The following is a 23,827-nucleotide window of genomic DNA, read 5'->3' as shown; positions in this document are numbered from 1 at the left end:
TATTTAGTGTATTTATATGCTTAAATTTCTATTATAGTTTTTTTTCTTTTATAATAATTTTATTTTCCTTTTGTTTGAAGTCCAAGTTAAATGCATTTTTTTCTTTTTGTCTAAATATTGAATGTATATATGTTATATATGATTTGTAATTTTATGATTAAATTATTATTTGACTTTCATCTAACATGCTTCTCGGATTTTTATGTTTTTGTATTTCTTATTTCAGCAAATAGGAAACGTTCGACGTTTTTTCAGAAAATTTTTGACATTAAATTGAAATGAAAAATAGCAATTTCTTCACATTTTACTCGAGTTTGAGATATATCTCATTAAGAAATTTTCTTGTTCGAGAAATATTCAATGAACAATTTGACAATCACACAATAACGTTTTTAATTCATTGATACGCGAGCATTTAACCATTTAACACACGGAACACATGACATAGAATGATCTTGTAGCCTGGCTGATTATTTTAGTCATTGATCCCCATTAATTCAAGCTGCAGTGTTATAAATTGAAGAATCTTACATATCAAATGAGCATCGTTGTTTATTCCTCGCAATCATTTTCATTAATTAATTTTACAAATTTGTCATATATCAGGTAATGATAATTTTTGCCAACATAACAATGCTAAATTATATAAAATGATATCAAAGTTTGTCACAGAAGTATACGAATTGGATTAAAATTTTTAAGTGATTTGTAGATAATATAATCATATATAGTAAATTTCTATTAGCAAAGTGATACATATATATAATAATATATTATGTTATATAAAATTATTTCGAATTGAAATACGAGTTGAACAAGAAACAGTAAAGTCAATTGCAGGAACTGTTGTCAGAGAATATTTTGAGTAGAGAACAATCATGATGTGATAATAAATCTGATTAACGATAACAAAGCAGCGGGTTAACAATTCGGTGTAAACGTACGATTATACGTATTTGTCAAGGTACAAAATAACTCTAATGCTTGAATACTCGAGTATTCTCTGAATTACGAACACATTACTGCACGTGTCTTTAATTAACGCACGCCTGTCATCATTCTGAAACAAAAGCACAATACTAAAACATTGACGCATAAAAAATAAAATGAATTTCTATTATATTTATTTATATCGTTTATATCATTTAAAAACACACATCTACATGTATGATAATAAATAAATAATTGAATTAACACGTTCAATTTGGACTTCGAACAAAAAGTAGAATAAATTCATATTACGTATATTATGTGTATGAATGTACGTGGATAATTGAAATAACATGTTCAACTGAAACTTCAAACAAAATGGGAGATGAATTTTGTGTTTGAAATTATCACATCAAGAAAATGAAATAGAATAAATTAAACTCTTGATTAAACGTACATGAAATATCTTAAATCACTGTGTTAAAGCAAAAAAAAAAATGCATGAAATTTAAATATACGTTCACTATGAAATTCCAAATTAAGAGTCAAAGTACCGAAAAACGAAAGGAAAAAGAATGACGAGGAAGGAAATTCAAACAGTAGATCGAGATCTAAATACAGACGAAACGATATAAACAGAAGGATTCGAAACGATGAGCCGAACTAGACAACACACATTCCAAATGCTCCGCAAACTGACTTTCTCCAACCCGAGGATATTCACAACACACAGGCCTCGAAATACATAACTCGTCAACCAGAATCCCTTTCACTGTACTTGTTACATCAATCAGTCAGCTATACGAGCCGCGCTTATTTCACACTCTTCTTCGATCACTTTCAACGTACCTATCCGACTCTCTTTAGACTATCTGTTTCTCACTGAAGATCTTCTGTTCTCTCGTGAAGAAATCGAATCCGCGACGGATTTCAGACGGATGATCGGCTCGTTGCAGTTGCAGCCGGGAGAGCCGCGCGAAGACTCGTTACTCGCCGAACGCAAGTCCGGTTTTATCTGCTGGCGACGGACCCGATCGTCGTGGACCATTCACATTCACGGCTGTGTCGCGATATTCTGCGTCTATCGGCACGAGCAGAAACGTATATAAGGCTCGGGCGAATTCCGACAGATAAAGGAAGACGATTGCGCAAGACGTTTCAATCGGACGGAGATCTCGTGTCGCGTGAATCGGCACCAGACGTCATTCCATCGCGTATCGGAGCTTCGTCGAGCTGTGAATGCCTACCGAGACTTGTTATCTCCCTCATTATTCCTTTTCTTTCCTTTCTCTCTACTTTTTTTTTTTTTTTTTTTTTTTTTTTTTGACGTGACTCGCATACGACACGAAAGATAAAGACCGAGCGATTTTCTTTCCAATACTTTCTCTGGTACTTCGTTTCAAGTTCCCCGGGTTTCTGTGATTCGTATTTTTACGAGTTTTCTTTATTTACTTGATTACTGGTTTCTTTATTTACTAATTCACTCAAGTTTTCTCACTGAGAAGATTGATTTATTACGTCGTGTTTTGAAGTATTGAATGTAAAGTACGAAACAGAATGTCATGTAACCGGTGACATGAGGGCAGAGAGTGATTCTAAATACGTCGAAGGGAAAGAGGAACATCATCTTTTTACTTGAGATGGACGATCTTTACAATACAAAGACTAAGAACGGAGGATAGTTTTTAAAAATTATCAATTATGAGACGGTAGGACAAGACTGATTAATGAAGAAAGTTTTAGAGGAATGTTAGTTGAAATTTAATATTACAGTGAAAATTTAATGTACATGTATCTGGCAGAGTTCAAAAATTACACGAAGTGCGCAAGACTTAAAATTAAATATATAGAAGGTATTTTTTTGTACTTTTTAACTTCTTTTACGATAAATGGTAATTCGAATAAGACGGATTTTGAATTTATTCTCATACGACACTGTATTAGGCTTTGTGTTAAATTTTAAAGTACAAATCCTTGCATTTACAATAATAATATAATGTAGATTATTGAAAGAAACAATATATATGCTTTTTAACTTTCAACGAAAGATTTTGCAATAGTAGTTGAAATGTGAACATCTCAATATAGAAATTTGAAAATTGAAAATTCGAAGAATTCGAGCGATTGCCAAATGAAAACTCTTCTCAAATGCGAGAGAAATCTTATCTTACAACACGAAATGACTTAAAGAACGACTTCCAATCAGAATCGTTTCAAATCAGAAAAACTAATAAATAAACGAATTACTTAATTCGTGAATAACATTTTCTATTTTAAGAAAATAGATTTTCATATTTAGTTATGAGTTATGTTGTGTTTGATCTTCAATTTTCCCGTCACATTCTTGAAAGTAAAATTTGCATAAAAATTTGCAGTCTAATCTCTCAACCAGGATTTATAGCTATATAAAATTAAAAGAAAGTCCAATATTCTTAACATTATGATAACTTATTTAATGAGGTCACCTATTGCTTGGTCTTTTCAGCCATAATTTACGATTGCAAGCTATAATAATTCAGATATCTATATTAGATATATATAATATCTATATATAATATATCTATATTATTATAATATACCTATAATATATTATAATATTATCTATATTATTATAATATACCTATAATATATTATAATATTATCTATATTATTATAATATACCTATATTATTAATAATCTATATTATTATAATATACCTATATTATTAATAATCTATATTATTATAATATACCTATTATATATTATAATATTATCTATATTATTATAATATACCTATATTATTAATAATCTATATTATTATAATATACCTATATAATATTAATAATATACTATATCATTAATAATCTATATTATTATAATATACCTATATAATATTAATAATATACCTATATCATTAATAATCTATATTATTATAACATACCTATAATATATTTTCTAGCCATAAGTTATAATTGCAATCTGTAATAATCATCCGTAAAATTTCCGAAAGGAACTTTTAACATTACGATTAACTATACTCGGTCATTAATAGATTAGTAAAATCTTACAGATACTGTTTCGTTACTTGATAAAAACCCCCTTTCATTCTTCAATTCTTTGCTCACTTGTGTAGGATTCTCTGGACGAGCCCTCAGTTTGTAGGATCCTCGGCTTGAGATCCCAATTAACAGGAACTTTGATAGAGAAGTTGTTGTTTATTTAAGGTTGAATAAACGAAAATTGGTTTAATAATGGTTATAATGGTTGTAAAGTGACGTTTAACACTATTTCCTTAATTACTAAATTCACACTCCCTTCTTTCTCACGCAACTCTCAACTCACTGTCTGACTTTTTCGACACTCACTCTCTGGCTTCTCGATACACTCTGCCCTTTTCTTCCTCATCTGCACAAAATTCGTCCTTCCTACACAAACGCATCCACACCTTAGTGTCTTAAACGCATGGCCTGAAGGACTCGCCATAAAACGATTCCCAAGTCCCAGGCCTAACTTTCTCTACAGTTTGCGGGACATCTGGGGTTGCAATTGTTGGGGAAAATTCTGGGCCCTTTCTGCCTCGGCCGGATTTGCCCATCCCACACTCATAAATCGTATGAATTCAACAAATTCATCGTCTGCTGTTGATGTTAATTAACGAGATGCATTCATGTTGGCCGACGAGTTAATTAATCGATGAAATTAAGTAGACGCGGCGTTTAATATTCGAATATTCCTTTCTTTGCGAGTCCAAGCTGCGACAGACAGACAATGGTATGCGGAAGAACGTTTACAAAAGTCATCGAAGCGGAAGCGGTCTACGTCGATAGATTATTGCACGGTGTATTTAATCGGGCAGACTATGAATCGATGTCACAGGTCAGCGCAATCGTTGCCGGTGGCTTTACTTACAAAGGATTACAGACAAACGTGAGAACATGTTTGAGAGCCGGGGGACGAAAAGCGGATTAAAATGATGGATACGTGAAATCATCCCTTGGATCATTTCTTTTCGCATCTGCGCGAGATGATTTATTTTCCAATAAGAGGATAATAGCAGGAGATTTCCTGCCTGCGTGATTCACCCGGGAAATAATTAATAATTGTGTTTCGTTTTATCGCAGATGTCTCCGATATCTTAAATGTCATCAGGCTGGTGCCATACGTGAAACGTTTCTACGAAATTTGGCTTTATGCAAATTATCAGTTATCAGTGACGCAGTAAGGAAGAGAATAATAACTTTCTGTAAATGTACGTTCGATTCTGACAGTTTCTAGTAGAAATATTCAGTTGATAGTAAAAAAAAAGAGTTAATAGTAAAAATATAGTAAAAATATATAATAATAATAGTAAAAATATAGTTAGTAAAAAAAGAGTTAATATTTACATGTTTACGTATTATTCAGTTAACATTTTACATGTTTACGTATTATTCAGTTAACATTTTACATGTTTACGTATTAAAATCAGTTAACTTATTATTTACACATTATTATTCAATCATGACTTCATTTTATATTTAGAAACTGTACGTTATATGAAATTCTACGCACTTGTTATGTTTTAATGTAATAAAATATCGAAATTCCAATGATTTCTAACGGAAATATCAAAACTTCATTAATGATTAAACTCCAAGAATGATTAAAACCTTGAGTTAATATTTAAACGAAGATAGCTGGAGATACATTACTTGTTAGTTGGCTAAGGTTAATAAATGTAAATTAATTAAAGGGGCCGACGCAATAATTCATTGTTAATAATTCATGATACTTTGTTAGTGAGAAAAGATTAGAAAAACAATAAGCTACGTACAATCATAATCACACACATACGTATCTGAAAAGAAAAAATTTCACACGCACCAACCTAACATAATTGTGAAGTTCGTTTTTGAATATATAATTAATATTTGAGAATCAATTGAATAAAATATCTGTATTTATTTAAGAAATTCATTATTTCCTTTGAAATTTTAATACGTTCCGAACTTTTAAGCGGGTATGTCAATCTTTTAATTTTAAAATGTAGAACAAACCAATTTTCAATATCTCAATGTATATAAATATTATAAAATTGTAAATTTGTGTAAAATAATTTCATAAACATATAAAATTTACTAAGTAAAGTCACAATGTATAATGAACATATTCATAATTATATTCACGTTTATATTTGAAAATGTAAATTATGTACGTTATTATATACTTATGTAAATTATGTACATTATTATATGCTTATGTAAATTATGTACATTATTATATACTTATGTAAATTATTATATACATTGTTATAACAACGCATTTAAATACACCGGATAATTATGTTAATTATAATTATATCATTATATGTTGTTATATAAAGACGTTTGCGTTGGACAAATTGCAAAATCAGTCCTAACAATGTCAACAAATAGGTTTCTACAGTGATAAAACCGCAGATGTCTACAAAAAAGATAGTTTAAATCTTAAAGATGGACGAACTGGTCGGCGGCCCTGGTTTCAGTGGACAAAATAAAGTAGATTAGCGAGAACGTACGAGCTCAATTGAAATTAATTGCGTGAGCAAACAAGTAATCCGTGACGCTTCAGTGTATGAATTGGATAATTTTCTTTGTTCAAGTTAAAGTTTCCGTGGCGAATCGCTTATCCGATACTTGTGTGCGACGCTCACTTCATCATTTTATAGCATTTCTAATAACGTTGAACGTAGATCAAGCATTCGTGTTGTACAAGCGTATCGATAGTTTCTTCAAATTTACTCTTGAGTTTCGATACTTCTTATGTTATAATTGTAATTGGAAGTTGTCGCGTTTAGGAAAATAAATAAATGTAAAGACGCGAAAACTTTCTTGATCCACTGTACCATTTATCATCGAATTCTCCATAACTAGAAATCAAGGTAAAGTCACATAATCAAACATCCGTTCAAGCACACGTGTTCGATGTCTGGGCGAGCTGCAGTTCATACGCTTTGTGCAAATATCTATTTCATGTTTTCACTTGCAGATCGTTCTATAATACAATTACGTTGGAACGGCAGGAAACACACACTGTATAATTCAATCGTTTCAAATTCCGAATTTGTATTCTAATAAATATGTAACCAGTTACTCGGCTCGACGTCGAGCTCGGCGGAGGGAAAAAAGAGGAACGTACCGTGTTATTTAACACGATGACTCTCCTCTTCGTGGTTGTTGAGGCTCTCCGATTCCGTAACGGAGCGAAAGTAAAGGCGAGCGTTACGTTCGCTATGACGGCTGAGCAATTATCGTTCCACCTGTACGCTTGGATTTCATCTGGCCCGAAACACGTTCTCGTTTCAAGGCCAAGGACACAGCCACCAAGTAGTAGAGGGAGGTCAGTGTTCGCCGGGTGGCTTCCATCGCGTCAGCATGCTCCGCTTTTTTGACAGGAAATCGAAAAACAAGACGACACGTCTTCTAAACTTGGCGAATATCGTTTCGCGCAGAGAATCGTCGACACTCTCAATCTTTCTTATCATTCTTCAACGTCGGAACATTCTCTTATCTTTTTTCTTCAAGTTATTAGAAGTTCTTCAAGTTTTTGTCTTTCTCCAAGTTATTTAGGAATATCGACGTTTGGATTTCATCCTTTAAGTCAAGTTAACTGTCACGGTTAACTGCGAGGTTTTTATTAAATCAGTGTCATTAGATTTGTCATATTCGTGAACACTGGGAGGAGGAAAATAAATTTTCTAATAACCCCGCGTACGACAGATTCTCCTTTGTTTGAATTACTATTTCTTGAATATTTTAATATTCAACATAACGATATGCTTGAACTGTTAATTACGAAGTATTGAGATTTTAGAGGATTTTACTTTTAGACGTATGATAGTTAATTGAAAGTGATTTACCGAGAATGAAACTGTTTCTCCTTTCTCCTTCTTGCATCCTCAATTATAAGTTAAAATGTTTGTTCTAAATAATATTGTAAAAATTGTTCTGTCATTAAAACTATCAAAATGATCTATTTGTGTTTTTTGCAAGATAGCATCTTGAACAGGTGTCAGTAACTTGGGCTTCAATACTTATCAAGGATAAACCATTAATAGAAAGCGTACAACATACAACGTACTTTTAATTGTGATCATACTAACAAAATTATTCCAGAATTGGGGAAAAACATTTGATCTGTACTTTTACTACAATTCTTCGCATTTTTCATTGCCAGATCCATTAAATTATACAAAGAATGCGCATTATTGCAAACATTTTGCACGCTAGGGTTTTGACATGCCACTTCCTCGGATCTCATGCTCTCCTCATTCAAAATCTCAAATTTCATCCGGGAACACCTCCCGGTTTTCAAGATATTGGAGATTGAAAATTTTTCGAAAATTTGAAATACCAGGAGTACAGCTGGCTCTAGAGTTTAGGCGTGCCACCTCCTCGCATCCCATGTCCTCCGGATAAATTCAAAATTTCAGCGTGAAGCATCTTCTGGCTCTCGAGGTACTGCCGCTTGAAACTTTTTCGAAAAACCTCTGTATCAGGAGAACCGCTGGACGGAAGATCTTCTTGTGCCACCTACTCGATACTCATGTGCTCCTGGTACAAAATTCGAAATATCAAAACGCACTTTATTTCCAAAAGCTTTCGAAAATTTACAATCAGAATTTAGAAAACTCAGAAATTTCGCTTTGATTGCAAACACTGGTCTGTTTACTTTAATATCCAATGTTTACTAACATATTTTTGGCATAAACACACTTTGTCCAAATTATCAAAAATTCCATAAGCGCGAATATCTTGACAACTGGGAAGTATCTCGAGCTGAAATTTAAGATTTTTGCATCAGGAAAACATGAGTACAGAGGAGGTGGCACAACAAGGTCCCCATCGTGCAGTTCTCCTGATACAGAGGTTTTTCGAACAAATTTCAAGCGGGAATATTTCGACAGCCCGAAGATTCGAGGAGGTGGCACGAGAGAATCCTAGAGACAGCTGTGCTCCTAATAATTCAAATTTTCAAAAAATTTTTAAGCGCGAATATTCTATAAGCAAGTAGAAATCATTTGACGAAATTTGAGATTTCTGTATCAGGAGAACATAAGATTCGAAGAGGTAGCACGAGAGAATCCTAGAGACAGCTGTGCTCCTGATACTTCAAATTTCAAAAAATTTTTAAGCGCGAATATTCTGTAAGCAAGTAGGAATCCTTTGACGAAATTTGAGATTTTGTATCAGGAGAACATTAGATTCGAGGCGGTGGAACGAGAGAATCCTAGAGACAACTGTGCTCCTGATACTACAAACTTGCAAAAAATTTTTAAGCGCGAATATTCTGTAAGCAAGTAGGAACTGTTTGACGAAATTTGAAATTTTGTATCAGGAGAACATAAGATTCGAAGAGGTGACACGAGAGAATCCTAGAGACAGCTGTGCTCCGGATACTTCAAATTTTCAAAAAATTTTTAAGCGCGAATATTCTGTAAGCAAGTAGAAATCATTTGACGAAATTTGAGATTTCTGTATCAGGAGAACATAAGATTCGAAGAGGTGGCACGAGAGAATCCTAGAGACAGCTGTGCTCCTGATACATCAAATTTTCGAAAAATTTTTAAGCGCGAATATTCTGTAAGCAAGTAGAAATCATTTGACGAAATTTGAGATTTCTGTATCAGGAAAACATAAGATTCGAAGAGGTGGCACGAGAGAATCCTAGAGACAGCTGTGCTCCTGATACTTCAAATATTCAAAAAATTTTTAAGCGCGATTTTATGTACTGTATATATCGTAAGTACTGTATGACTGTATGTATCGTACGTACTGTATGTTTGTGCGAAAGATAAACTCATTATTAATGCAACCAGGATTATAATGTTGGTAGACAGAGTCCCATAGTTCAATCTCATACATGCACTTTAGAGTAAGATTTAGAGTTAAGCTTGAGATTAAACTGTGGAAAGTCTCTATGCTTTTTATGTAATACCGGGCCATGTACAATAAAAATTCGGTATTCATCACGTTGAAGGCCGAATTGTTTGCATCTAATAGAGAATGGATGGGACTAGGACCCGGGGTAGATCTCGTGCGTAATCACTTCCTCGTGATGACATCCAGCAGTAATTGATATAATTTTCTAACAATAAAGTTTGTAAAAAATATAATATATATCTATATACATATACATATATATATATATAGCTGTAGTTTATTAAGTGATTAATGATGTATCTACAACACGTGTGGAAAGTTTATACTGGGTAAGTATAGGTAAGTATTCGTATGTTAACTTAGCTTTAAGTGAATTATTATGAAATCATTTCCAACACTGGAGGATAATTCATGGATACTGGGTAAGTACAGGTAAGTATAGGTAAGTACACTCGCAATCGAAATTCCGAAAACTCTGAAATTTCACTATGTTTCAAACATTAGTCTGTATATTTTAGTTTCCAATGTTTATTTACATTCCTTTCAACGTTTATTTTGGTTTCTAATGTTTACTTCAATATTTTTCATGTCAACACACTTTGTTTTCAAAAATTTTCGAAAATTCTAAACCGGAATTTGAGAATGCCAGGAGCAGAGCTGCATTTAGTGTTCAGGCGCCACCTCCAGTAACTTCATGTTCCCCTCAGAAGTAATAACAAATTTCACCTACGAATACATTCAGACCTTCGGGTTTCGCGCCTGAAAATTTGTTGGAAGTTTTTATGCTGAAATCAAGAGTACAGGTATCTCTAGGATTCTCTCGTGCCACCTCTCCGAATCATATGTTCTCCTGATACAAAATCTCAAATTTCGTCAAATGATTCCTACTGGCTTACAGAATATTCGCGCTTAAAAATTTTTTGAAAATTTGAAGTATCAGGAGCACATCTGTCTCTAGGATTCTCCCGTAACACCTCTTCGAATCTTATGTTCTCCTGATACAAAATCTCAAATTTCGTCAAAGGATTCCTACTTGCTTACACAATATTTGCGCTTAAAAATTATTTGAAATTTGAAGTATCAGGAGCACAGCTGTCTCTAGGATTCTCTCGTGCCACCTCTTCGAACCTTATGTTCTCCTGATTCAAAATCTCAAATTTGGTCAAAGGATTCCTACTTGCTTACAGAATATTCGCGCTTAAAAATTTTTTGAAAATTTTAAGTATCAGCAGCACAGCTGCCTCTAGTATTCTACCGTGCCACCTCTTCGAATCTTATGTTCTCCAGATACAAAATCTCAAATTTCGTCAAAGGATTCCTACTAGCTTACGGAATATTCGCGCTTAAAAACTTTTTGAAAATTTGAAGTATCAGGAGCACAGCGGTCTCTAGGATTCGCCCGTGCCACCTCTTCGAACCTTATGNTTATGTTCTCCTGATACAAAATCTCAAATTTCGTCAAAGGATTCCTACTTGCTTACAGAATATTCGCGCTTAAACCTTTTTTGAAAATGTGAAGTATCAGGAGCACAGCTGTCTCTAGGATTCTCTGGTGCCACCTCTTCGAATCTTATGTTCTCCTGATACAAAATCTGAAATTTCGTCAAAGGATTCCTACCTGCTTACAGAATATTCGCGCTTAAAAATTTTTTGAAAATTTGAAGTATCAGGAGCACAGCTGTCACTAGGATTCTCATGTGCCACCTCCTCTAATATTATGTTCTCCTGATACAAAATCTCAAATTTTGTCAAATGATTTCTACTTGCTTACAGAATATTCGCGCTTAAAAATTTTTTGAAAATTTGTAGTATCAGGAGCACAGCTGTCTCTAGGATTCTCTCGTGCCACCTCTTCGAATCATATGTTTTCCTAATACAAAATCTCAAATTTCGTCAAATGATTCCTACTTGCTTACAGAATATTCGCGCTTTTACATTTTTTGAAAATTTGAAGTATCAGGAGCACAGCTGTCTCTAGGATTCTCCCGTGCCACCTCTTCGAATCTTATGTTCTCCTGATACATAATCTCAAATTTCGTCAAAGGATTCCTACTTGCTTACAGAATGTTCGCGCTTCAAACTTTTTTGAAAATTTGAAGTATCAGGAGCACAGCGGTCTCTATGATTCTCCCGTGCCACCTCTTCGAATATTATGTTCTCCTGATACAAAGTCTCTAATTTGGTCAAAGGATTCCTACTTGCTTACAGAATATTCGCGCATAAAAATTTTTTGAAAATTTGTAGTATCAGGAGCACAGCTGTCTCTAGGATTCTCTGGTGCCACCTCTTCGAATCTTATGTTCTCCTGATACAAAATCTGAGATTTCGTCAAAGGATTCCTACTTGCTTACAGAATATTCGCGCTTAAAAATTTTTTGAAAATTTGAAGTATCAGGAGCACAGCTATCACTAGGATTCTCATGTGCCACCTCCTCTAATATTATGTTCTCCTGATACAGTATCTCAAATTTTGTCAAATGATTTCTACTTGCTTACAGAATATTCGCGCTTAAAAATTTTTTAAAAATTTGTAGTATCAGGAGCACAGCTGTCTCTAGGATTCTCTCGTGCCACCTCTTCGAATCATATGTTTTCCTAATACAAAATCTCAAATTTCGTCAAATGATTCCTACTTGCTTACAGAATATTCGCGCTTAAACATTTTTTGAAAATTTGATGTATCTGGAGCACATCTGTCATTAGGACTCTCATGTGCCACCTCCTCGAATCTTATGTTCTCCTGATACAAAATCTGAAATTTCGTCAAAGGATTCCTACTTGCCTACAAAATATTCCTGCTTGAAAATTTTTGTAAATTTGAAGTATCAGGAGCACAGCTGTCTCTAGGATTCTCTCGTGCCACCTCTTCTAATCTTATGTTCTCCTGATACAGAAATTCAGTACATTCACTCACAACTAAGTTAACATACAAATACTTACCTATACTTACCCCGTATCCGTGAATTATTCACAAATATTAGAAATGATTTCATAATAATTCACTTACAACTACTGAACAATTACTTACCTATACTTACCCAATATGAACTGTCCACATGTGTTGTAAACTGATTCGTCCAGTAGTTTATTTATCAACTAATTGTACCTTCAGTTCAGTTTAGATAGTGAACTAAAGAATGGACAGAAATTTTGAGGATCTACACTGAACTGTAGGTTGCGTAGTTCTTAGCTTCATATCGTTTCACAAACATTAAAGTTGATCATTTACCGTTTTACAACTCAGATTGATAATGTTTTACAAACTTTAATGTTTGTGAAACGATATGAATTACCAAGACCCACCACGTGGAGGTGACTACGCGCGGGTCTCATTATAATATATTATATATCAGTACTGTTTCATATATTTCTCATGCAGGTCTCAACTTGTATTGTATTTAAGTAATTTGTTAGAAAGAGAAATGGTATTCGTAAAATAAGGCATAATTGTTTGATCGATCTAATGAACTAATTTAAGATATTGCAGAAATATTCTTGTTTTAATAATTAATAGTGAAGGACTAAATTATTTTCCAAATTATGGAGTCAAAGAGAAATTCTGAAAGTATCTAATAATACTTAAATAGCAACATTATTGTTAGACTAATATTATCTTTGTACGTGCAAAAATATAATGTGCATCACGGTAATTGTTAAAGTATGGTAACTAATAAAGTATATTTTGTACGACTACGATACAAGTCATGAAAATTGAACTCGTATTCAGGTTCAAATAATCATGATCAAGTAACTCAACACCAAAGAAACGAAACCATGCAACTCACCGATCGTTGAAGTCAGAATTGTAAATTAAGGTTTGGTTGCAGACATATTATTTAAAATTTTTCTGCTAAATTTTGGTCGATGTGGTCATGACGAAAGTTTAATTGATAATGAGCCTCATTAGCGCTCAAGGTTAATCATATGTTTCAGTCGTCAGTGATCGATAACGCTTGATAATATTTTTTCAGACTTCTAAATTTGAACAATGCACACGACAAAAATGCAATTCATAATCAGCTCTCGTCTCGGTATCGATGGACATTAATCTGAACTTTCGGTTGTTAATGATGCGATACAGATAATGAAAATTTCATATAAATGTATTAGTGACTCGATTACTACAAATGATTAATTAAAAATTTTAAATAGAACTTGGAAATGTTATAGAAGAGAATTTATTGTTTAATTATTACAAATAAATTATTAGAAATATTAGACAATGTTTAAAGAATATTATAGAATGTTATAGAAGAATATTTATTATTTAATTGTTACAAAAATTATTAGAAATATTATATAATGTTTAAACAATTGGAATATTCAAAAATATTATGTGAAAATTTACTTTCAAAATTTGCGTCGATGCGTACGCAGCGAAAGTTCGATTTATACTGAGCTTTTATTTCCGTGTCAATCGAAATATATACTTAACCGCGTTAATCGATCGACGGGAAGCAGTTTATTAATATTTCGTAGAAACGTATTAGTGACTCGATCGCCACAAGTGATCAACTGAAAAGTTTAAATAATTCGAAATGTTATTAAAGAGAATTTATTGTTTAATTGTTACAAATAAATTATTAGAAATATTAGATAATGTTTAAAGAATGTTATAAAATGTTATAGGAGAGAATTTATTGTTTAATTGTTACGAATAAATTATTATAAATATTAGATAATATTTGAACAATTAGAATATTCAGAAGTATTATTTAAAACTCACTCCTAAATTTTGGTCGATGTGCACACGACGGAAATTTAATAGGTAATGTGTCTTCGTAGCGCTTAAAGTTAATATATATTTCGGTCGTCAGTGATCCAGAACAGTTGCTAATTTTTTCAAACTTCTAAATCTCAAACTCTAAAATTTCGCTTTGTTTGCAAACATTGGTCTGTTTATTTTGGTTTCTAATGTTTATTTACATTTTTTTATGTAAACACACTTTGTTTTGAAAAATTTTCGAAAATTTGCAATCGAAATTTGAAATGCCAGGAGCACAGCTGCATTTAGTGTTTAGGCGTGCCACCTCCTCTAACTTCATGTTCCCCTGAGACGAAATCTCAAATTTCAGCTAGGATTACCTTCCGCTTTTGCGCAATGCCTGCCTAAATCGATATGGGAGAATGTGACACGAAAATGGTACGATGGTCAGTTTACTGGCAAAACGTGGAATACGAAATAGCATTGGATGCTATTTACGCTCTAATTAGTCAATGGTATCATAAATTAATAAAGAAGGTATGGAGGTTTTATTTTTTTATTTTTTATTACTTCATTTTATTAATTAATAATTAAATAATTAATAAATTAAATAGTTACGATATTTTATATCAATACAATAACTATTATTTATTTAATTGATATATAATGATAAGATTTTCCTGGCACTCGTTTTAATTTTTCAAGTTGAATTTGACAACTGAAAAGTTAATACATTTACTACTATTTTATTTACTTTTATTTTCTTTTGCTATCGACATCGTCGCTCAGTTCAAAAATGCGCGCGCTGCTACAAAAAAAAATGGTAGCGTCACGTAGCGGTGACTTGGAGAAGCTTGTCGCACATCATATGTGTTATCATCTATCGAACAATCATTATGTCATTTTTATACTTTTAGTTCCCGTTAGAGTTGAGAGTTGTTTAGGTGGCAGCACTTTTCATAAACAAGGAACACAGCACAACAAGGATAAAGATAGTAAATAGTTCTACCGTTTCTCCACTACGTGGCGATAGTGTTTTGGTGTCCATTGAGCATTCATTCCGAAAATATTTATCAAACTTCAGTTAGTTTATTCGTTTGTACCGTGTCTCATAGAATATTGTGTAGGATGTTTTATATCAAAAGGGATTTTATCGAGCCATAGTAGCTGTTAGAAGTGTCAATTTTATTCATACAAGTAAATACAATAAAATCATGAACGCAAAGAAGGTTATAACATTTGGGAAAATTAGTAAAGATTTAAATCTAGAGAGGACAAAGAACATAGAATCCACTTCGGATTCTAGTTCTGGATTCGGCACATTTGGTAAAAAGTCAGTGGAGACTAACGTGACGAAAATGAATGAAATCAGACCGGAAGACGAGGAAGAATCCCAAAATTTGAAGGAGGTTATGGGCATAACAGGTTTTGGGAAGAAGGCCAAGTCCTTTGACGTGCAAGAGATGCTGGAGAATATTACAAAAACAGTTAAAATTAACAAAGCAAATTCCGAAAGAGCAAAACTTGCTGAGAAAGAGGTTAGAATTCAGTCATTAGAGGAACCTAAAAATGTTGATGTTAATGATGCTGGAAATACCAGTGGAAGCGAGGATGAGACTGAGGAGGAGGAGGAGGATGAGGATGATAATTTTGTTGGACCTCCAATACCTTCTGAATTTCAGAATTCAACGAATTCGCGATCTGCGAAGGTTGAGAGTGACGATGAAAGTGAAAACGACGATGATGATGATGAATCTGGCACTGAAGAAGAATTACAATTAAAAGACAAAGTCCCATGTAGTCATGAGGTTACAATGACTCATGGAACAAAAGCAGTAACAGCCATAGCAGCAGATCCTTCTGGAGCTAGATTAGCTTCTGGTTCCATTGACTATGACGTTTGTTTTTGGGATTTTGCCGGTATGGATTCATCCATGAGAAGTTTCAGGACGTTGCAGCCTTGCGAGAATCATCCTATTAAATGTTTACAGTACTCTATGACAGGCGACGTTATATTAGTCATATCTGGTTCAGCGCAAGCAAAAGTTCTGGATAGAGACGGCTTTGAAAAATGTGAAACCGTGAAAGGTGATCAGTACATATCAGACATGGCACGTACTAAAGGGCATACTGCAGGATTATACAGTGGCTGCTGGCATCCATTCACAAAGGAAGAATACCTTACTTGTTCGCAAGATAGTACATGTAGAATATGGATTTTATACAGGCCACGTGCGCATAAACATTTAATAAAGTGTAGAGCACAGAATGGAGTTAAAACCATACCAACTACTTGTGGTTACAGCAGAGAAGGCAATGTAGTCGCTTGTGGTTGTATAGACGGTTCTATACAAATGTGGGATCATAGGAAAAATTTTGTGAATCCGTCGTTGATTCAGAGGAATGCACATGCACAGGGTTGCGAGATATCAAGTTTGAGTTTCTCTTATCTTGGTCAAATGCTTGCAACTAGAAGCTGCGACGACACGTTGAAGCTTTGGGACTTGAGAGCGTTTAAAACGCCAGTCTTCGAAGCAAAAGATATATATTCGAGATACGATACGACTGACTGCATGTTTAATCCGGATGATTCGATCCTCATTACCGGAGAATCACTGAGGAAAAATCAGAATACAGGTAGAATTCTGTTTTACGATACAAAGACTTTTGAGCTAGTTAACAGGATAAATGTGACAAATTCACATGTTATTAAGACATTATGGCATCCAAAGCTGAATCAAATATTTGTTGGTTGTGGAAATGGAATAGTTAAAGTATATTATGACTCCAAGAAAAGTCTGAGAGGAGCGAAATTATGCGTTGTGAAAACGCATATGAAACAGAAACATATTGAAGTAATGTCGACTCAGCAAATTATCACGCCACATGCACTTCCGTTGTTCAGGCAAGACAGGCCTAAGTCAGTACGTAAGCAAATGGAGAAAGATCGTTTGGATCCTGTTAAATCAAGGAGGCCAGATTTACCAATTACCTCTGGGCAAGGTGGAAGAGTTGCATCTTCTGGTGGAACTCTTAGCTCTTATGTAATACGAAATTTGGGGCTTAGTAAGAGGATAGAGGATGATCAAGATCCTCGGGAGGCTATTTTGAAGTATGCAAAAGTAGCAGAAGAGAATCCGTACTGGATAGCTCCGGCGTATAAGAAAACCCAGCCACAGACAATATTCCAGACGACAGATGAGCAAGATGGAGCGCCAAGCACGAAGAAGCAAAAAACTTAAAGAACTATAAATGCATCGCGTTTTATGAATTTTTATATCATTGTATGTGTATATAACAGTCGAGAGAATTGTTTAGATATATTAAGGATTAATGTATTAATAAATGGAATAAATTATATTTAAATGAAAGATTGCTTAAATTTCTCTATATTTTACGCTGTTTCTTTTCTTCTAAATTATACTACCAATTTTCCTAAATTGGTATTATTCACACTTTGTAACTTGTCCAGAAAAAGTAAATTATAAACGTATTCTTAGATCAGGTCTATAAATTGCCCATTAAACATCTACACGTTTATATCTAAAGACAAACTAAGTGTACCAAATTACTACCATTTCACAATAGAAAAAATGAATTTGAGACATTTTCTAAATGACGAATAGTTTCAGAGATAATTGCACTTGTAGATTAAAATGTATTTGTATAGATGTAATATTTCTTTAGCTTGTTCACTTTCTCTCTGCTAAAAAATTTCAAAAATTTCTTGTTTCCATACTTCCATGTTTAATACACCAACTAATTATTATCGATTTATAATTAACAAATTTCTTAAAAGAAAAATAGAAAGTATTTATTAAGTAATAATTGGATTTACATTTTCTCTTTATTTAATAATCTCCGAAAATAATATACCTGTTAAGGATCAAATGGTATTATAATATTAATGTATCGTATATTTTATATTTATGTATTTATAATATATATATAATATATTACATATAGTACATAACGTGTTAATGTATATTGTATATAATATATATAATATATTATATATTATATTTATAATAAATTTCTCAAAATTTCATAATTAGAGAATAGAATATATCATAATTATAAAATCCTGATTGTAGCATAATGATAAAGACATTAAGCGAACTTTTTCTCATGAATTTATTCCTAATAATTCCATTTCTCTAATCAATTAATATGACATATATGAAAACAATTTAATAATACTTTACAGCAATACTTTGTAAAAATTCAATCGAAATCTTTTTCCTTTCTGCGAAACACTGTTCTTGATCGACTTGATCTATTTTATATATTCATTCAATACTTAAAATTTATAATTCCAATTCCATTCTTCAGCTATGTTTCGCTCAGGGGAAAAAGAAATCTTTCGAATTGCCAAGTTTAGGAACTACCAATTACATACACTCTTCATTTTCACTCTTCATATTGATCATTACAATCAAACAATGATTTGCTAATATTAAAGCTGAAATAGACGATGTTTAATTAATTACTATCCTAGATTAATTTATAGTTTATATAGCACATTATTATACAGCATTTTCATGTATATCGAAATTTACAATCATTATACACAAGCACAATTTTTCTTATAATATAATTGCTTGCAATCTGTCCCTTGAAACGTATTATGCCCCAAGTTGTGTAATCTAATAATAGTAACTAAATAACACCTAATAAATAATAATTATCGAAATATGTTGTTGCAAAATTTTATCAACGGAATTTATCATACTAATTTTTGTACTAAATGATTTTTTATATTTCTAAATTTAACTCTTAACTAGTATGATAATTCCCTTTGGTTCTTTAAAATTTTTTTATGTGTCTGTATTTCCTCGATGTTGTTATAATTTAAACTCTTTCGTAGCTTTCGGATTTTTATGCTTTTGTAAGAAATTTTAAAGTGAAAAATTCTACAGAATATAATATAAAATCTGGGATAGTGACTTCTATCACACATACATAAAAAATAATTTCGTACGAGCGTATGAAATGCAATTTTGTATCGAGCTTCTAATTTTTTAACTGTATATTTAAAAAGAATTTTAAAAATGTTGCTTAATTTTTTAATTATAAATTTGAATGAAAATCCATAGTCTACTTATTAGTGAAATTTTACAAGTCACAAGTTACAAGTTATTAGTATTAATATGCTACATGACATAAAAATATTATTTGACATAAATTTGTAGAATATTATGTCAAATACTATAACTTGTAATTTGTAACTTAATGTGTTAATATCATTATATAAAAATTGTTCAGTCATTAATTGAGATCTTGACAATGTTATTTTACCACGTATTATTCATACTAGTTAATCATTTCACAATTCCATTTTTTTTTTTAATTAATTAAGATACTTTTAATTATATTTTAATTAATTAATTTTTAATTATATTCTTAATATAAAAATTATATTATAGCAATTACTGCTTTATAATTTTTATATCTCAATTATTTAATTTTATTGTCAAAATTTCGATTCTTCCTTTCGTTTTCCTATTAAAATTTTCCTACTAAAATTAACAATGTACAACAAGAAATTCTATACTCTATATACATATGCATATCTATATAATACAAATATTTTTATATACATATATACAATATCCGCTTACGTATAGTTAAACAATTCTTCAAATTCATCGCTATTCATTTCGCTTTAAATTCATTCTATTCATCATTTATAAATTTAGTTTCATTATTATTCATGACAAGTTTATGTAAGTCTGGCAATCGTTATTAATATTTTGATTGCTATAATTATCATTGACATAATTATACAATATACGTATTTGTGTTTGTATAATTTTATAAAATGATTAAAATAAAATGAACTTCTGCCTAATATTATGAAAAGAAATTTATTTATAAGTAGATTGCAAATGATGTAATTATATAGTTATATTTCAAGATGTAAAATTGTATGTATAAATGAACATATAACAAGATAATTTTTATCCAACACTTATTTTCTTAATTAAAACGCTCGCAAGAATATAAATTTACATGGACATTTGCAAGTTTATTTATAATATAATATAGTGACCTTCAATAAGTTAATGTACTTTATATGTGTCCCAAAAAGTGGCCTAATATTTATGGCCTAATAAAAGGTATATATTTTCATATATTATATGTCTTTATAGGAACAAATTGAATAGTAATTCTATCATGCGTCAAAGTTCCGAAGTTTTCTTCTGTTGTAGAAAAGTGTACTTGAATGTCAGAAATTCTTGAAATTTTTAATTTTCTCCATTTATATATATATTTCTAATTTTCTTCATCTCTTCATTTTTATATATAAATTTAATTTTATAAGTTGATTGTTGTTTAAGAGCAGCTTTTACTTAACTCATTAGTTTTTACAAGGAACTGAAACCTCAACATTTCCAACTTTCTTCATTAGCAGATTGCGGATTTATAGTTATATACATTTGTTATAATTACAGTTGAATGCATTATATTCAAGATTATAGTTACAGTTGAAAGCATTATATTCAACTGTAGATGTAATTACTACTTAAGTTTCGTTTCCCTTAATAACGTTTATAAAACATTATAAACGTTTAAAAATGTTTCAAATACAATAATGCATGAAAACCCGCCAATCTGCCATTACATTGTTACTATAGATATTATTAATAAATTTCTCGAAGGACGTTCGATGCTTTTTACACTTCGTGAGACTTTTGAAAATCAGAACTAAAGTTTTCATTGCCTGCCACTAAAGAGTTTCATCTCCTTTAGGGAAATGATTGAAACAAGAACCCTTCTCAAAATCCGTATCCTCGAGATGTTTTCGTTGAATATCACACTTCGCTTAACATGTTGCTCAACAAAAGAATGTCTTCCCTTTAGAATACTGTCCTAATCTAAAAAGAATAAAAATCTCAATTGCTGAAGCAGGTGTGTACCGCGCGCGAAGCTAAAGTAACAGAATCTAATCAGAAAGGAATCTCAGTACCTTTCTCAGTATCTTTCTCAGTACCAACTATAAAACGACTGATGAGGGGTAGGTCTGGGTGGTTGTTGAAAGCCTTGAGCACCGTAATGGCTTGCAAAAGGTTGATGAGGATGCGCGGCATGAGAGTGAGATTGTTGGAGACACGTCGGTGAACTCGATAGTCCAACTCTTCCCCCGCTGGAAATCGGAAGATTCCACGACGGTGAAGAATTTTCTTGACCCGCTTGTTGCTGTGGCTGCGGCTGTTGCGGCTGTTGCTGTTGCTGCTGAACCGGTGACACTGGACTGATTGGTAAATCCGCCGATGTTAATTGATCGGGCGTCGAGTTCGAATTCCCAGAATTTGGAGCCATCATGGTAGCCAAAGGATTTGGAGTTGGCGATAGCTGATGGCTGTTGGTTTGTTGGTAAGTTGATGTAGATGCTGGGGCCACTGAAGGCACTTGATGATTTATGTGAGTACTACTGGTGGACGTTGGTGACAATAGGGAACTAGGGTAGGTCACCGACGGTGGAAGACCATAACTTGATGTAGGTCCGACGGCTGGCGGTAGACGAGTTGAATCTGTCAACAGGCCGGCGTGGGGCGAATACAGATCAGCAACTAGAAAAAAGGGATTTGGTTAGTAATTTGAACGATTATTCAATTCTGAATGTATATCGTTCAATATACCACAATATGCATTAAACGCGAAAGATACAATACATGAAATTACTCTTCAATGTGTTCAAATTATTTTTAAATATTTTTCAATGAATAATGAGTTCTGTTAGATCAAAATTTTCCTTATCATGTTGAATTAAATTTATGCCCTAATTAGAGACATTTGTTGGTGGGTTATAAATATGAAACAACGTGGAGAAATATTTTGAATGTGATTTTAATTGGAATGTGACTTTAATTTGAATTAAATAATACGAAGCATCTGAGAATGTCAAAGTAGAGATTTCACTCTTTAAAATGAGACTTTAAAGTGGATTGTTACATGATCTTTACAAAGTTGTGTCAGTTTAAATTGTTGGCAATTTTTCATTGTCATTGGTACAGTTATGTTCTTCACTGTATATCCATAAGATAAAATACAGTGATTTGAAATACAATATGTATATCTTCGAAATTGTTACAAAATTGTCAAGGATGAAATTTTCCTCAATAAAACTAAATATTCGTAGAAAACGAATTATTCACAAAGAAGAATTATTTACAAAGAAAAAAATTTTCTGAAGGAAGGGTTTAAAGATTTTTTCAATAGAAATTCAAATTCCTTGAAGAAGAAAGTTCTGAACTTTTCTCGATAAAAATAAACTTTATTTCTAAAACATTAATTGTCCAGCAAGAAGTGAAATTCAAACCAAAAATCCCTCGTAAGTAAACTATGGATATTTATAGGTGTGTCTATGGAAAATTTGTTTCAAAGTACATGGCGTTTTATGAAGCACACAAATTACAAAATGAGTATTTTTTATTATTTATAACTTTTGAATGGGAGTTTTTGAAATAAATGACAAAAATATTAAGACACAATATAAGATATTGATTTGTTTAACCTGGAAATCTAGATTTGCATAAATGCCTATCCATAATCTACTCATCAGTTCCTTTCTAAATGCTACCGCAACCAATCAAATAAATCTTCCTACCTTGACTCGACGGAAAAGTGGCGTCAGGTAGAGTCTGTCCATGGGGATGAGGATGCGAATGACTCGGTGGAACACCAGTTGCAGCGTGTGGATGAGGCGCAGCTGGGGGATGAAGAACGTAAGACGCAGCAGGGTAGGAACTAACGTAGCCACTGGATGTGCTCGAGGACAATTGTTTCCTCAGTCTGGCTCTTCGATTGCTGAACCACACTTGAATTCTAGCCTCGGTTAATTTGGTTCTTTGAGCCAATTCCTCTCTGGTGTAAATGTCTGGATACTGGGTTCTTTCGAAAGCTCGTTCTAACTCGTCTAACTGATGGGCGGTGAAGGTTGTTCTGCTTCTTCGTTGTTTCCTCTTTAAAGGGATCCCTGGTTCGCTGTCACAGTCTGAGCCAGAACTGCCTTTAAAATATACTGTTCGGTAAATTTTGAACTTAAAATTTAATAAATACAGTTGTACTTAAAAACTTGGAAGTTTTTTTTGAAATTGATATTTATCACTCCTCCCTGAGTGAAATCGATATAAGTACTTATATCAATAATGATATAAATTGTTATTCGTACGATGACAAGTTTATTGAATTTAATGACAACATTACTCATTGCATTCACAAATGAATAGCATATAAATGATTAAACTGAAACGAAAATACAATTGAGGAAAGGAAATGAAATCTATCGAGCCTATTTGAAATTGCTAGT

General features: G+C 32.5%; 2 protein-coding genes across 2 annotated transcripts; one reads left to right on the top strand and one right to left on the bottom strand.

Moving 5' to 3' along the window:
* Positions 1-15,531: 15,531 nt before the first annotated feature.
* LOC122527522 (gastrulation defective protein 1 homolog) lies at positions 15,532-17,880 on the top strand. Its single transcript, XM_043651782.1, has one exon. The coding sequence runs from the start codon at positions 15,729-15,731 to the stop codon at positions 17,754-17,756; it is 2,028 nt and encodes a 675-aa protein (XP_043507717.1). The 5' UTR covers positions 15,532-15,728; the 3' UTR covers positions 17,757-17,880.
* Positions 17,881-21,293: 3,413 nt separating this feature from the next.
* LOC122527528 (segmentation protein paired-like) lies at positions 21,294-23,539 on the bottom strand (the record flags this gene model as incomplete). The annotated part of the gene is made up of 2 exons (XM_043651786.1): positions 21,294-22,088; positions 23,126-23,539. Coding segments are annotated over 2 exons (1,001 nt in total), but the record flags the coding sequence as incomplete, so codon positions are not given.
* Between the last annotated feature and the right edge of the window lie 288 nt (positions 23,540-23,827).

The sequence above is a fragment of the Frieseomelitta varia genome, unplaced genomic scaffold (genome assembly GCF_011392965.1).
Source record: "Frieseomelitta varia isolate USP_RPSP 00005682 unplaced genomic scaffold, Fvar_1.2 scaffold_222, whole genome shotgun sequence".
Classification (NCBI taxonomy): Eukaryota; Metazoa; Arthropoda; class Insecta; order Hymenoptera; family Apidae; genus Frieseomelitta; species Frieseomelitta varia.
Note: the sequence above shows the minus strand (reverse complement) of the source record. Positions and strands in the feature narration are given on the sequence as shown.